This window comes from Chelon labrosus (genome assembly GCF_963514085.1).
Source record: "Chelon labrosus genome assembly, chromosome: 10".
NCBI lineage: Eukaryota > Metazoa > Chordata > Actinopteri > Mugiliformes > Mugilidae > Chelon > Chelon labrosus.
In genome coordinates this window covers 11,290,640-11,305,801 of record NC_140360.1, presented here as the reverse complement: position 1 = coordinate 11,305,801, position 15,162 = coordinate 11,290,640, and the positions used below count along the sequence as shown (strand labels likewise).

The 15,162-nt window shown below is 42.3% G+C and overlaps 1 protein-coding gene across 1 annotated transcript; it reads left to right on the top strand.

The window, feature by feature from the left end:
• The first annotated feature begins 374 nt into the window (after positions 1-374).
• On the top strand, positions 375-14,963 carry slc16a4 (solute carrier family 16 member 4). The gene is made up of 8 exons (XM_084553104.1): positions 375-1,363; positions 1,524-1,656; positions 1,807-1,950; positions 2,120-2,281; positions 2,371-3,006; positions 8,883-9,094; positions 11,416-11,509; positions 13,912-14,963. The coding sequence occupies exons 1-8, from the start codon at positions 1,247-1,249 to the stop codon at positions 14,118-14,120; spliced, it is 1,707 nt and encodes a 568-aa protein (XP_084409230.1). The 5' UTR covers positions 375-1,246; the 3' UTR covers positions 14,121-14,963.
• The last annotated feature ends 199 nt before the right edge of the window (positions 14,964-15,162 follow it).

The window sequence follows — 15,162 nt, the reverse complement described above, 5'->3', positions numbered from 1 at the left end:
TTTCACCGTAAAACAATTATGGATGTGGATTCAGCAACATTTTCGTGTCAATTGACCACTTGGAGAGAAAGTTAGCTGTAACAGAATATCTTTCTTATTTTTTGCTCTTATTCTCTTATTCATGACTATGTCAGCTTGCTCTTTAGTGCTTAATTTTCGAGCTTAATCTTAATAGACACATTCTGGGGACATGTGTGCAACTAACCCTACAATAATTTAGTAAAGATAGGTAGCCTGGAAGCCAGCCTGAATTTCCTCTGCCGACAACATTTTTGTGGTGTAATGTTGGTTTACAGTTGCTCGGTCGGAAGTTGGTTATGCCTCGGCAAAGATCTAATCAAATCGTTTAGGTCAGGGGTGTCAAACTGATCCATGAAAGGGCCACTGTGGCTGCAGGTTTTCATTCCAACCATGCAGCACCCATGCAGTGGGTGTGGCTGGCAAGTTTTTGTTCCAATCAAGCAAGAGGACACCTGAAATGACTGCGTGAAGGCAGTTCAGTTGATTGATTAAGCCAAGTCAGGTGTGCCACAGTGGCCCTTTCACGGATCAGTTTGACACATGTGGTTTAGGCGTTTTTGTGGTGGTGGTTGGAGGAGCAGCAGCACAGTTCTCACACACATCACCTGAGCTCCGTGGAATTCAATTAGTTGACAACACAACAGCTCTGATTGTTTCTAGGATGATCTAATTGCATGAGGAGGTTTTTCTTTCTTTCTCTGTATCGGCTGAAACACGCCCCGTTATAAAATCCAAATGCCGTATTGCCACACTCATATTTAATAAGTACTGAGTCTAGCTACCGCCAGGCCAGATCTGTAGAAATCTACTAAATGATTTCACCGACTTGTCGGTGCAGTTTTCTTTACAGGTGAATGAGGAAAAAAGCAGCGGAGAAGAAATTCATATCGCAGTTTTAGTTAGAAAATAATTCAGAGAGCCAGCTTCATGTCTGTTCTCACAAACTGCTGCATTGCCCTTTGCTGTTGTTGAATTGAAACGAAAGGATGCACATGAATCCACAAAACTAAATGCAGTGATTTTTATTTTCATGTGAAGTTTCCAATCTAAAGTATAAACACGTAAAAACACATCAGCGACTGTGTGGAGCAGGTGTTTCATTTCTATTTCATTACGTGAAGACATGTTATTCATTTTACAGCATATTTATGGAATGTTTACAGATGAATTCTTCTGATTCGGTAGCCTTTGTTTACTTTTGACTCCAAGTGAAAGTAAGGCTGTCATGAACCTCTTCAGGAAGGACGCCATGGCCACAAAGAAGGAGAAAGAGAAAGATATCCAGTATGAGGACCCTCCAGATGGAGGTTGGGGCTGGATGATTGTGCTGCATTGCTTCCTGGTATGTGCATGGCTTAAAAGAAAACTGTAACTTAGATATGTACTATATGTAGATTTCCTTGCTTACCAAACACAGGATTAGAATTGAAAATCAAAATTTTCTGCATGTATGTAACATTGTAAGTGTGCAAGTCCATTTTTATTTGTGTTTGCATGCGCAGGTAAATGTCCTCGTGATGGGCACACTGAAGAGCTTTGGGATCTTCTTTGTGGCGTTCCAAGATGAGTTTGGGGGCTCAGCCGAGAGCATCAGCTGGATCGGCTCCATCATGTCGAGTCTGCGTCTGTCTGGAGGTTTGAAAGCTGCCAGTTCTGTCTCACGCATCAAATATTTAATTGTCTGTCCTTAGATTGGATATACTTACCCTAAAATCTTAAATTCATGACAAGGAAAGTTCTTTGAGCTCTTGTGTGTTTGTGCATCTTCTCCTGTCACTACTGTAGCACCCCTTGCCTCTGTGGCCTGTGCCAAGGTAGGAACCAGGGTGACCTCGATCACTGGAGCTATCCTGGTCAGCGGAGGCTTCCTCCTAAGTATTTTTGCCAGCAGCGTGGTATTCCTCTACATCAGCATGGGACTGATAGTTGGTGAGTTGGTGTGTGCATGGTAAAATGAAAAAATAGCTCGATCATAGTGTTTCCCCTGATGAGTTTCAAACCAGAAAGGATATTGTCTTCAGGTACTTAATTAATTTCACTTATGACACCAGATGTTCCTCCAGTGTTTCATTATGACAACCTTGTTTACTCTTTTCAGGAATAGGTTTTGCACTACTATACCAATCCTTCTCTGTGGTCACAGCACTGTACTTCCGAAAAAGGTTAGCAACAGCTTATGCAATTGGACGTTCTGGGATGGGTTTGACTTTTGCCCTAGCCCCATTCACTCAGTTGCTCCTCGACCAATATGCTTGGCAAGGTAAGCAGGACAAAGCTTTTAGTGAGTAGATGTGCACAGAGCATGTAAGGCGACATTTTGGGTCCTGATGTCTTGTCGTTTACCCGTAGGCGCGATGTTGATTCTTGGTGGTCTCATGCTGAATCTGGTGGCCTCTGGGATGCTTCTGCGACCCATCAACGTGAAGCCTCTCGTTTCAAACCCTACCTCTTCTCCCATCCAAAAAAGCCCCACCGTGTCCCTCAAGAGCTCCTCAGAGAAGGAATACGCTAAAAGCTGCTTGAGTGGCTCCTCTCACCTATCCAACGGCGTCTCCAAATCAGACTCTTTCCCGTCCTCTCCTGCCCCTCACAGGGATGCTGAGAACCAATGTACTCAGGGGTTGCAGGACCAGTCAGTGAACCCTGAAATGACTAGATTGGTCCTCAATGGTGTGAATGGCCATGAATCTCACCATGATGTGGGTGCATGTAAACCCACGACTCCTGAAAGCTCCCAGGAGCTCAACGGCAGCATGAATGGGTCCACCATCATTGCGTCAAATGCCAACATGCAGAGTGAGGTGTCTGTCAAAAAAGCCAAAGTACTGGATTTCTCCTTGCTGAAGGACCCGTTCTTCTGCATCTACACTTGGTCCTTGGTCTTCAGCCAGTTGGCCTACTTCATCCCCTATTTCCACCTGTCGGCCCGGGCCAGAACCCTGGGCATCGACGCCATGGATGCTTCTTTTATCATCTCTGTGGCAGGTGAGGCTTACAGTGGTCAACATTACTGTGTTATTAGAATACAATTATGGATGTGGATTCATCAACATTTTTGTGTCAATTGACCACTTGGAGAGATAGTTAGCTGCAACAGAATATCTTTCTTATTTTTCTTATTCTCTTATTTATGACTATGTCAGCTTGCTCTTCAGTGCTTAATTTCAAGCTTAATCTGTTGGAAGTTGATTATGCCTCGGCAAAGGTCTAATCAAATTGGTTAGCCGTTTTTGTGGTGATGGTTGGAGGAGCAGCAGCATAGTTGTCACGCACATCACCTGAGCTCCGTGGAATTTAATTAGTTGACAACACAACAGCTCTGATTATTATCTTATTATTATTATTATTATCTAAATGTATGAGGATGTTTTTCTTTCTTTCTCTGTATCGGTTGAAACACTCCCCGTTATAAAATCCAAATGGCGTGTTGCCACACTCATATTTAATAAGTACCGAGTCTAGCTACCGCCAGGCCAGATCTGTAGAAATCTACTAAATGATTTCACCGACTTGTCGGTGCAGTTTTCTTTACAGGTGAATGAGGAAAAAAGCAGCGGAGAAGAAATTCATGTCTCAGTTTTTACGCAACATTACGCAGAAGATTTAAATAAAAAGATGGTGAAAATAAATAGACACATAAGCCATATACAGGCCTATCAGACAATAAATCAGACATAAATTAATATGGTTTCAGGCCTCCATTAAAGTCAGTATTTATACAGAAGTATGAAAATATAAGAGTTGCAAGTGCATCTCCATTTTTAAGAAGAGAAGTTGCCATTAGCTTGCAGCTGAACTGCTTTATGGTTATGTTAATGTGAAGAAATTGCAATACCGCATTCATAACAAAATGTCAGCTGGCACTGGCTAACTTTGTTATTCAGTATTTTTTCGTATTTAAATGCACTTAATTGTTCGGTGACCTAATTGCTCGGACCGATTCCTTATTAAATACAGTAGACAGTTATATCTTTGAACGTGGCTTCTTGCAGTGATTCTGCAGTGACTATGAAGAGGGAGGTCCCTGGTTTCTTTAAGACTGGGACTAAGAAGTGATGCAAAAAGTGCTCAGTCAACTTCTAGGCATTAATTATTTGTGAGCTGCTCAGACTCTGCAGTCTTATGTAATGAATGTGCTTACATAAAAGCTGAACTTTGGTCCACTGGCCAGGGCGCCCGGGTTCAGCCGTACGCCATTGATGAGGCCACACCATATGAACAGAAAACAGCATTAACATTTTGACGACCAACCACATGTGCATGTAAGTCTGTAAGAGCGTTTGGCCAGGCTTTGTGAATAATTGAAATGCTCCAGATGGGGTCATGCATTTATGAGTTACACACTTCTGTTTTATAATTTTCCCCTTGGTAATCAGTGGTCAGCTGACAGAAAGACAGGAGGCAGTATTACCTTAATGAATAATAATGCCACATACATCTGTCTGTTATTATTGATCTCGGGGTGAAATAATGATTTCATACATTTTAGTTTTTTAGTCAGTAGGAAGTTACATTTGATTGAATTCAAACATTCCTTTGCGTGGTTTTTGATGCGTGGTTGTAGATCACTGTTCTTGTAAAAGTAAGTACTGTGCAGTGTAAAGTACTGCATGTAGACAGACTGGAAAAATACTGCATTTGCTTTGTCAACATTGGTGTGCAACAGCAGCTAGACACACACTGCTGCACAAAATTGGGAAATATTTGAAGACAGGGGTCTCAGAACACTTTGTCTGCACCAGAAACACAGCTGGGATGAAAGTATTTATGGACTGATCCAAAGATTGAGGTCGGATCATTCCGCAGGATTAAATTACACATGATACACAAAAATTTATTTACAAAAAGCAGTCGAATAAATCTCTGCAATGTTTCTGTAACAGAAACCAGAGGGTGTAGATGTTTGAAATCTCCTTGAAGGTCTTTGGCAGATGAGCCTCGTGAAAGCAAGCGGGACAGATAGATTCTTTTGACTCGGACACATGTGCTCTGTCACATTTTCTGGTCATGTGCAATGTCTAATGAGGGAGAAAGAGAGACAGAGCTGAAGGGGCGGGTGCCACCCATACCACAAAGCCACCATCTCAGTGCCCCGCCGTCTCTCTTTTTCCCCCAACCCGGGGCTCGTCATAGAGGCCCACTGACTTGGCTGAGGGAGAGAGAGAGGCCACTATCGTCCGGGTCAGTTTGTTCGACGACCCTCAGTCACCAAAACTGGAGCTAGCTGGAGTCGCTAAGCAACAGCTAACTGAGTAAAGTTGTTGGCGTGGCGACAAGAGGGGCTCCCGGTTTTGTCTGAGCCCAGTTTTAAAGTGGCTGATACTTTGCAGAGGAGCACTGAGGCGGCAGTGCGTACAAAGGATGAGGCAAGACAAGCCAACAGCAGCTCCAGAGAAGCTGGGAAAACCAACACGCTTTTTAAACCCCTTTGCTTTAATCTAGTGACAAAATGTCCCTCTTTCTAGCTAAATGAATAGCTTCTCTCTATACCTTGCAACCTCCATGGCCTATTAATGTCCAGAAGGCCTTCACAAAGTGTTATACCTGTCAGCGCTATGGAGAGAAAGAGACAGAACTGATGTCCCAGTTGCTATTGGCATAAGGTGCTACTAGGAGAGGCCAAATTTAAACAGAGTTGTGCTGAGTTTGAACAGGAACAGCTGCGATGCTGAACCAACCTGCTGAGGCTAAAACACACAAACAAACTCACAACTTGTCTGTATGCAAGCAGGAGACACCCCAGGACATGTCTTGGGTCACTCGAAGAGGACAAATAAACACTGCACAGCTGCCTCATGTCATCTTTCTAACCTCAGGGGAGAGAGATGCTTTAGGTTCCGTTATGTAAGGACAGAAGGAAAGCAGGGGTGTTCGCTGACGAGGCGCTCCATTGATTGTTTTATTGAGGCTTCATTCAAGAATGAAGATGTAGTTGATTTTATGTAGATGCATGCATTCAGTTTATTCAGTAATACGTACTCAAACTTATATGCAGCATTATTTTCATCCCTCGTGGTTCCAAGCTCGGGGTTGATAGCTGCAGCCTGTGGAGTCTTGCTGCAGAGGCTGTGCAAAGGATGGGTAACTCTGATCTGCATAGAACCAGTTTGCTTCATTGATCAGTGGCTCGGCGGTGCCTGCTTGTAGCTATTCCTGCGACGGTCAATACAACACTGCAGTTTCCGCATCGCCTATCGCGTTCCAGTTGACCTCAGCAGAGAGCGGTCCATATCTGCCCAGTCATCATAGCCGAGTGGAGTCAACAATCTGTCACGCGAGATGGAACGCCTCATAAGTAGTTCGCTGGGTGTTGTTGTTTGTGTAATTTGCATGTTAACAGATGAATCTGTTGGCATTGTTGATGCCAACTCTGATGTGCAGATCAAGGACAGCAAGAGCTTCTGATTTGACAATAATACAGACCTGCGTAGTTTTGCTGAGGCGTGTCTTTCTGCTAGCGTCCTTTCTTTCTTTCTTTCAACACTCGCATACACACACACACAACACATACTGCAAATATACACTCTCATCTCTTAACCTTTTTTTTTTATTCAATTAAAAGGTATAATTTCGAAGAAACAAACTGATGAATTCTCACTTTTCTCTGTGACAGCCTGTACAGTCGGGACTATTGGTAGCAGCATTTGCAACTTCTTACTGATGTCCCAGCAGGACTCTCTCTGCACCAAGTACTAAATCTAAGATCTGGACATTTAAATCTTCAACTTATGCTACTGAACAGTAACCTGGAAACTGGTTTCTATGTTAGAACTGATTACACCGCAGCAAATATCTGCCAGGCCAGTTACTGTAGAGTTGAGTTTCTTTGTTTTAGTGCGATCCAGTTGCATGCAGAGGTTATTTACCCATAAAGAATCGTATTCATACTAGAATTTAGTCTTGCTCTGCCAGACTAGTGATGCAAAAGAAAAAGATTCAAGAGTAAGAATCCATTTATTGTGGTGTTAAAGGAAAAGCCAGGTGATGCTGAGTGTTGCCAGGTGAGAGCAACCTTCGTCTGCCCAGTATTCTGTGTCAAACTGACCCTAAAAAAAAACATGTTTGCTGAACTCTCCCTGCTTTATGCTGCTTTACATGTCACTAGCGTGTTACCGCCGCTGGTGATGAACACACCCTTTCAGGCGTCAGTGTCACATGCTCAAACTGTCTTATACAATATTTGTGTGCTGGTCAAATCGTGAGATGCAGTTTGCAGCCTAAAGCTCATCGTGCCGTCTGAGTCTCTGGTTGAGAAAACCTGTATTTAAGATGTTGCTGTGTTATATATATATCTCTTTAAACACGAGATCCGAAGAGCCATCTGTTTATTCGTGAGCAGCAGAAGGATGGTTAGTGGTATGTGTCTGGAACAGGTGGTCGAATTAAATATAATCTGAGGCAACTCAAAACTCAGCATTTTAAACGGGACCTAACCTATACTTTTCGAATCATACAGAAATCTATATTAGGATAAAAGGGTCAGACAGGGCTACTATTAAATTAAATAAACAGATGAAAGAGTTAAAACAAGTTACAGGTTGTTTGTTCTTTGAAGGAAAAGGTTTTACAGACTGCTGGTTGTGGCCAGGTAGCAGGCAGGTGGTGTTCAGACCGGAATGCCGACTTTTCGGGAATTGGAATCTAACACTGTTTGAATAGCTAAAACTGAAAATACAGAGACATTGTATTTTTGCAAACCATGCTCTTATTAAGGTCGAACTCTCTCACCCTGAGTAGTAGCTAGTCATGCAAATAGTTGTGATTTTGAGATGTCACTCTGACCTAATTTAATTGAGGGGAACGGGTTCGGTTATTGGTGCTTGCAGCACTGCTTTTCCACTGAGACTATTTTGAGATAATGACAGACTGCCATTGAATAGCTTTAGTTTTTCATTCTTGTGGTCGACATAAACTTCTTGTTTCTCTTTGTGTCGGAGGAAATAAATGTCACACAGGTGCACGTTTGAAAACCAGAGCATCTAAAAGCTGAACCTGGTGGTGGCCGGGATGCTTCTGTGGCCCATCAACGGGAATCCTCCGGTTTTAAACAAAAAAGCCCCGCTGTTTCCGTTAATACACTAAGAGCTGCTTGACGTGCATTTTGGTTGTTGACTTTAATCTATTGGAAACGAGGCAAAAGTTAAACTTCTAGGTAACTGATAGGAAGGTTGAGGGTTTTTGCCACCGCTGGGAAATTAATTCAATCCAATCACGGGTATTGTGTCAAGCACCCTGACACCGGTGTCCTAACAAATGCATATTTCACTGTGCTGCCATGCACACGTAACATTATAAAAGCTGCTGCTTCATCATCTGTAGTAAATGCACTAGAAATTCTTGTAGTAGTAGTCTGCAGAGGCTCTTTAATTATGGAAGAAGCCAGTTCTTCACCGTCTTCTCTTGATCCATCCAAATACAACCTCTTAGGAAAGTTTTTTTTTTTTTTTTGTTGAACCAGGACAATCCCCTATAACTGTATTAATACTGTTTCCACCAGTTTCCTTTGGGTTCTACAGTACATACTTTTAAAACAACAGACAACAATAAGACAATGGAAAGAAAAGAAGAGGGGTCAATAAACACCCTATTGTTTTAATCTTGTTTCTATAAATAGTATAGTTATTGATTGGTCTGCTGCATATGTTTTAGTCATCCATTATTAAACAGGCATGAAACTTACCCTTTTCCATTCTCACTTTCAGTCTGACCTTTATCCACAGTTCCCTTGATATTTCTAATTTGAATTAAGCTATTTATAATGCCACGTTTTCCTTTATTGCTTTGTGTTTGCATTATTTAGCTTTACTCAGTTTGTCTCAGTTTCTAATGCACTTGTGACACCACCTGTGTACATATTACAGGTATCACAGAGACCATTGCGCAGCTGGCCTCGGGCTGGGTGACAGACAGGAACCTCTTCCATAAATACCATTACCACAAAGCCTACCTGATCCTCTGCGGTTTGGTCAACCTGCTGTCCCCTCTGGCAACCTCCTACATCCTGCTGATGGTCTACGCCATCTTCTTTGCCATCTTCTGTGGCGGCTACATGGCCCTGCTGCTGCCTGTTCTGGTAAGGAGACCCCGTCTGAGCACGTGCATTGTTCCCGCTTGAAACCGTGACATCTGTCATTTACAGGTGCTGTCATTTTGCAGTAGAAAACTGATAACTTCAAATGGGAGCTCGTGGAATACACTGTGTAATTTGATACGTGGAAATTGAGACACTGTTCAGTTGGTGAAAGAGGAGTTAAGAAAGCCATCTCTGTCAAACTGGAAAATCCTTCTCTGAGCAGAGGAGGTGGATTGAGATATAATAAGTCATTATTTTATAACCTCAGATGTGAGAATGAATAAACATGACAACTTAACGCCATGCCAGTGACCCAGCACGTATGCAGTTAATTTTGTTGCTCAACCAGTCAAATGCTTTTGCTTCACCCACTGACTTTTATGTATAAAGTGAGTGCCAATTTCATTTGAGGAAAAGCAAAGGGCTTGGCAGAGTCAGTATGGTTTAGATTTGAGAGAATTTTCTGGTTAAATCCTGCAAAAGTTGAGTGATATTTAAACCTAAAGTGCTCGGCTAAAAATAAATTAATATGTACTTGGGTAAAGTTGGAGCAAATCTGTCTTTCCGAGGAATATGAATCCATGAACTGTTACACAACCCTTACAGATAAATTTGAAGGTGTGTGGGCCTAAAACTGTACAGCTACCACAGGACGGGGCACAGAGTACATGTCAGGTGATAACTGTTGCTGAGCAAATCAATAAGGACTCGTGAGGGCAGTCAAATGTTGCAGAATCTACTGTACCCTTAGATACTACCGCTGTGTGCTCACTTGACTCTTCATCCAATAACCAGAGTCAGCCTCACTGTATCATCAATCTGTCGTTCATTTACCCTGCAGGACCCCACAGTATCAGACTCTCCCATCTGGTTGAATTCACATTTAGTGTGCTTGCGTGTGTGGTGGGTGGGACTTTTGTACCACGTAAAGGTGAAATGGCTTCATTACATGATTGTGTCACTCACGGAATAGGAAACATATCCTTGTAGCAGACCATGGGAGATGTTTCCCAACTGCTGTTGTGGGTGGAACAACACATTAAGTCAGCGGGTATCCAGTATCTACAGGTCATATCACTCCTGAAAACAAAAAACACGAGGACGTATGTGGTATGATTTCACTTGCTAGTGGTGTGGTTTCAAAGGCCAGGACGTGCCTCTGGGTCTAAATGATGATGCGTGGCGACCTACATGATGCAGTGTGGTCTTTTCATTTCTTAACGGAAAACAGTTTTTTCATTTCTGCCTCTTAACAAATATCATTTTGAAGGAGTGTTATGTAATTAAAATATAAGCAAAAAGATTATCCCTCAACTTAAAATGCTGATCTGGATCATCGGCTGTCACTATATACTGACTGACAGGTATGAAGGTATGGTACAGGTGTCTTATGTCAACAATGGTTGAGAGGCCCTGGAAAATATGTATAATTACTGTGAAAGTGGGTATGATGACTGAGTGCTGGCTTGTCTTTGTGAATTTAGTTCAGATTTAGATGGATGGGTTTAACCAGTGTTTATTTGTGAGTTGTTTTGCCCTGTTTTATCCATTTTATGCAAATTAGATGGAAACAATTAGCTCTTTTCCTCTCTTATTTTCTTTCTTTTCATTATATGAAGGTTGTTGCTGAACTTGTGTTAACTTTATTTTGTTTATTGACTAAATGTGCCCATTTTGTCCATTTTTTTTTAGTAGCCAACAGGATATACAGGCAAGTATAATAAGAGACTAGAGACTAATAGACTTTTTAAATGTTCTTATTTTGTTGTATTTGGGCCATAATCTTTGGGCACTTGGCTAATATGAGCACACAGTGTGTTAGAGCAGGACCGTACCGATCAGGTTTCATTATTGTGTGTCTGTTTGACCAAGGATGGGGGTTAAACTACACGTGCACTCACACAAATTACAGCTATGGCCACCTTCCTATGGTTGTGTGGAAGTGTGGGAGTGTTTATCTGTTGCAGGTAGCTGGGAGTGGACAGAAACTCTGTTTTTAGGGTTGCTCCATCTGGCAGAGTCGGATATCTCAAAACTGGGATACGTAGTTTTTCAGATTTTTGAAATCGTACTACGACATTTACATGTGCGAACACAAAAACATTTTCTTTCCCAGATTTGCTGCTTTTTTTTCTTGCTCATGCCACTCCCTCTCTTCATTCATTCTTTAGCTCACTCAACCATGTGCTGTTAAAAAATGGCAAATGCCAACTACACTTTCGAGATTGTTGTTTGCTTTAGAATATGTTAAAAAGATGTCAAACACAAGTCCAGCCTAAAACAGCATCAAAAATGAATGTGTTCTTTCTTCTGCCCTGCAGGTAGATCTCGTGGGGTCAGAGAAACTCAATAACTCTATGGGCTTCTCCATGTTCTTTGTGGGCTTGGGTTGCCTCACGGGACCTCCTTTGGCAGGTGAGTGGATGATGATGTCATGGAAAGCCCTCAGTGGTCACACATGTGCTATAACCTACTTTTCCAAATGTACACAATAACAAACCTGTACGGTCCTCCATATGTGCGGCATGTGCCTGGGATGTGACGCTACTTTTCTAAAGTGATTTGTTGCACAGAGGGCAAGGTGACGTTTGTTTCCGTGTATTCCTCTGTGTGTGTGTCAGAGTGTGTGTTGGTCCGTAAGTCTTTCAGACATCCAGTGAATTGGTGGTGGTGGTGATGGGGAGCAGGGGGGGGGGGTCAGTGAAAAGCTTGACAGGCCTTTCAAATGGATATATATTTTTGGGGGGTGTTTGGGCACATATTTTCACGGGGCTCTGAATTCCTTGAAGCGTGTGTCAGCCCCTCTGTGTGGATTCAGTCACTGTGCAGCGTGAAAACTGAAACGCGCAGGAGGAAAACAACCTATAGTTAGTGCGGGCCTCAATGCAAACTGGAATTTTGGGTTCGCTTTGAGAAAAACGTACACGGAGGTAACGGGATCAGATTTCACCCTGCCTTCAAGCTGGTCGAGATCCTCCTTAGAATAACAGCGCTGCATTGATGGCAAGTTGGAGTCACTTTGTTTAACTGATGGCAGATTGTCTTTGTTAGTCTTAGGGCGCTGTTACTAATCTGGAATTAGTTTTTTGTTGCGGCTGCATCAAGTTGTTGGAGATTTTTTGTGTCTTTTCCAGGTCAATAAAACACTAGCACTCTATCTGTAAAACCTTAACCGGCGTGTCAACTAAACACAGAACATTTCTCATCAAGATAAACTCTTTTTTTGTGTGTTTGAACAGACGAGGTACATCTAGGAAACTTAACTCCTCTCGGCCTAATTGGTAACATTTGGCCCCAGTTACAGTGGAGGGGCCTTTGAACCTACTGACATTGTCCCAGCCCACTATACTGAGAAATACCCTCAGAGAAGCTTATAGATTTTGGGGGTTGAAATGTGAGTAATGGCCCCCCCTTAGGGTGGTACGGAAATAGCATGTGGCTCTGTTTACCCTCCCCGCCGTTTAAGTAAGAAACTGACTGTGAGTCTTCCTTCAGGCCACAGGGCGGGAAGACATTCCTCTCGTCCAGTTCTTCTAGTCACGGCAGTAAACTGTGCTACGAGGCAGAGGCTGTAGCGTAGCCGGACCTGCCTTTGGTTTGATTCAGTTGCTTGTTTGGCAGATGTCTCGATGTTGCTCATTTAAATAGAACAAAATAAATACACAGAAAGTCACGAGTGATCTGCATGAATGTAGTTTCTAGAGAAGTCACTAAAAATGTGACATCCTCACCATGCTGCAAGGTGGCTGAGGGAGTGTATTCAAGCTTGTGTCAGATGGAAAATATAAAGGAATCACCTTTTGAAAATTATACAATGACCATTATTAGGCTATTAAATAACATATTTTATCAAGGCTTTATGAGTTTTGCCTTAATAAGTAATAAAGAACAGCGGCTAATGTGAAACTTAAATATCAGACTTCACAAAAAAGGCTTTGTCAGACATCAGCAAACCAAACATTAAAAGAACAACTTAGATAACAGAGAAACAGTGAAGAGAAGACAGAAGACTGGTGAAAGAAAACGATGTTTAAGTGTATGTACTGAAAGAGATCGGGAAAAAATATAAAAATTAAAAAATAGAATAGGATCGGGATATAACTCAATAGGAATAGTAAAGACCAGCGTTAAGAGGGGATTTAATAGAGGTCACCACCTCAGGCAAGTAGTTCCAAAGGTGAGGGGGGCCACGATGGCCAAAGTCACCTTTTAGATTTCAGCTTTGACTTTGAAACAGCAAGAAGGGCCCCAGCTGAGGATCTAAAGCTGCGGGGCCGGCTCAAATGAGGTCAGCGTGTAGCTCGAAGCACAAACCCAGATGGTCTTTAAAAGGGATCAGTAAAAAAAATAAAAAATAAAAAAAATCTTAAAATCAGTCTCTGTCTGAGAGGGAGCCCTCGGAGAGGAGGCAGGATTGTTGTGCTGTCTGTTGAGACCGGTAACGGTCTTAGATATATTAGAGAAACAAATAAGAACCTCTAGAGCCCAGGGTGAATTTGATGAATTCTTATGATTTTCTACGTGTTTATCTTAATTTTTATCTTTGTAAACGGAAAAGCAAAATAGAAGATAAACAGCACAGGCTCCATCTTTGCTACTACACTCATTTCACTGTAAAAACCTACAGCAGAAAAATGTGAGAAATTAAACTTTGGTAGCCTGTTTGTCCTAAAAGTTTATATCAACAGATGTTGTTTGAAAAGCTAGCATCAGCTCCTTAACTTCCTAGAACGTAGTGTGAATAAAATTATGTTACGACAAAGAGAACAAGCTCAGAGTGTCGTGGATCTTACAGCGTCCCTTCTTTTCTTTCGCAGGCTTCCTGTACGACTACACCCAGACGTACGACTGTTCTTTCTACCTGGCCGGGCTCTGCTATCTCCTCTCCTCCCTGTCCCTTTTCATGGAGCCGCTGGCTCAGCGCTGGAAGGCCAGGAGGATAATGTCGCAGGTCAAGAGTGCAGAAAGCAGCTGTAAGACCAATGGCTGCTTCACCCCTGACCGCCTGCAGAACGGCGCTGTGTAGGAATGAAACCCAGGGAAGGCCTTCAACTAGAACCAACATGCTCACGACCACAGGCCTGTACGCCTCGGACTCCAGCTTAAAGTCGGGACCTTTGACCATTCATTTCAGCTGGAGCAGACTCGGGAAACGAAGACTGTGACCACGGTAACATGATGTCTAAGAACATACTAGTCAGGACGCTGGTGAATAGACTTATTATGCTGAACTTTTTAAAAAAAAGCCAAAATTTTTTAACGTTTTGCAACACACTCAAATCCCGTCTTCCTTTTCTTATCAGAGCGACATGCATCAAAACTCAAGAAAACCCTACGTGTGAAGCACATTTTAATATATGCACATTTGCAACCACACTGTTGAAAGAGACTAATTCTGTTTCCCAATACGATAACAAGACTGCACTGACTTCTCTGTAACAATAAATGCACATTATTCTGCTGGTATCTGAACTACGCAGGTGATCTCGAAACCCTTTCCTCAGCTAGTTCGTCCCGTTGATGACTTTAATGGAAGCACATGCTGTACCCACGAAGATGTGCTTCTCATCTAATGTCTAACGGGAAGCCTTTACCTGTTAGCTGTAAAACTCTACTCACTGATATGCACTTTGGGCCAAGTTGTGATTATGCTGCATGACATTTCTACAGACGTTTAACTGCCAGATAGCCAAGATACTGAACGACCACATTACAGTAGTAGCCTGCTCCTCCTATGACACAGTGTGTAGTCTGTTATATGAAGCCAAATAAATGTAATCGCTTGTGCATCTTAACGTGGGGGAGGAAATGTATCTCATCCCGACCAGATAATTGTAGGCATGTGCTAGCATTTACCTGATGCACACTGATATTCTCGTATTTATATATTAATACTCTGATTTTTTGTACCTCTACTATCTCAGCATACTTTCATATATATACACGCCGTTCAGTCCTATCAGTGCCCGACTTTCTTTCAGCTTTTTTCTCGTCACAGAACTTTAATCTGCTGTTATCTCCTTTAGATAACTTTCTGTACCTGTTCTTCTAGATGCTACCATTTCTAC

Bases quoted from the DNA above. Each gene is read 5' to 3' on its own strand.
- slc16a4 (XM_084553104.1), top strand. From the start codon at position 1,247: ATGAACCTCTTCAGGAAGGACGCCATGGCCACAAAGAAGGAGAAAGAG. The intron at 3,007-8,882 runs GTGAGGCTTACA...TACATATTACAG, and splicing joins TTTTATCATCTCTGTGGCAG to GTATCACAGAGACCATTGCG. The intron at 9,095-11,415 runs GTAAGGAGACCC...TCTGCCCTGCAG, and splicing joins CCCTGCTGCTGCCTGTTCTG to GTAGATCTCGTGGGGTCAGA.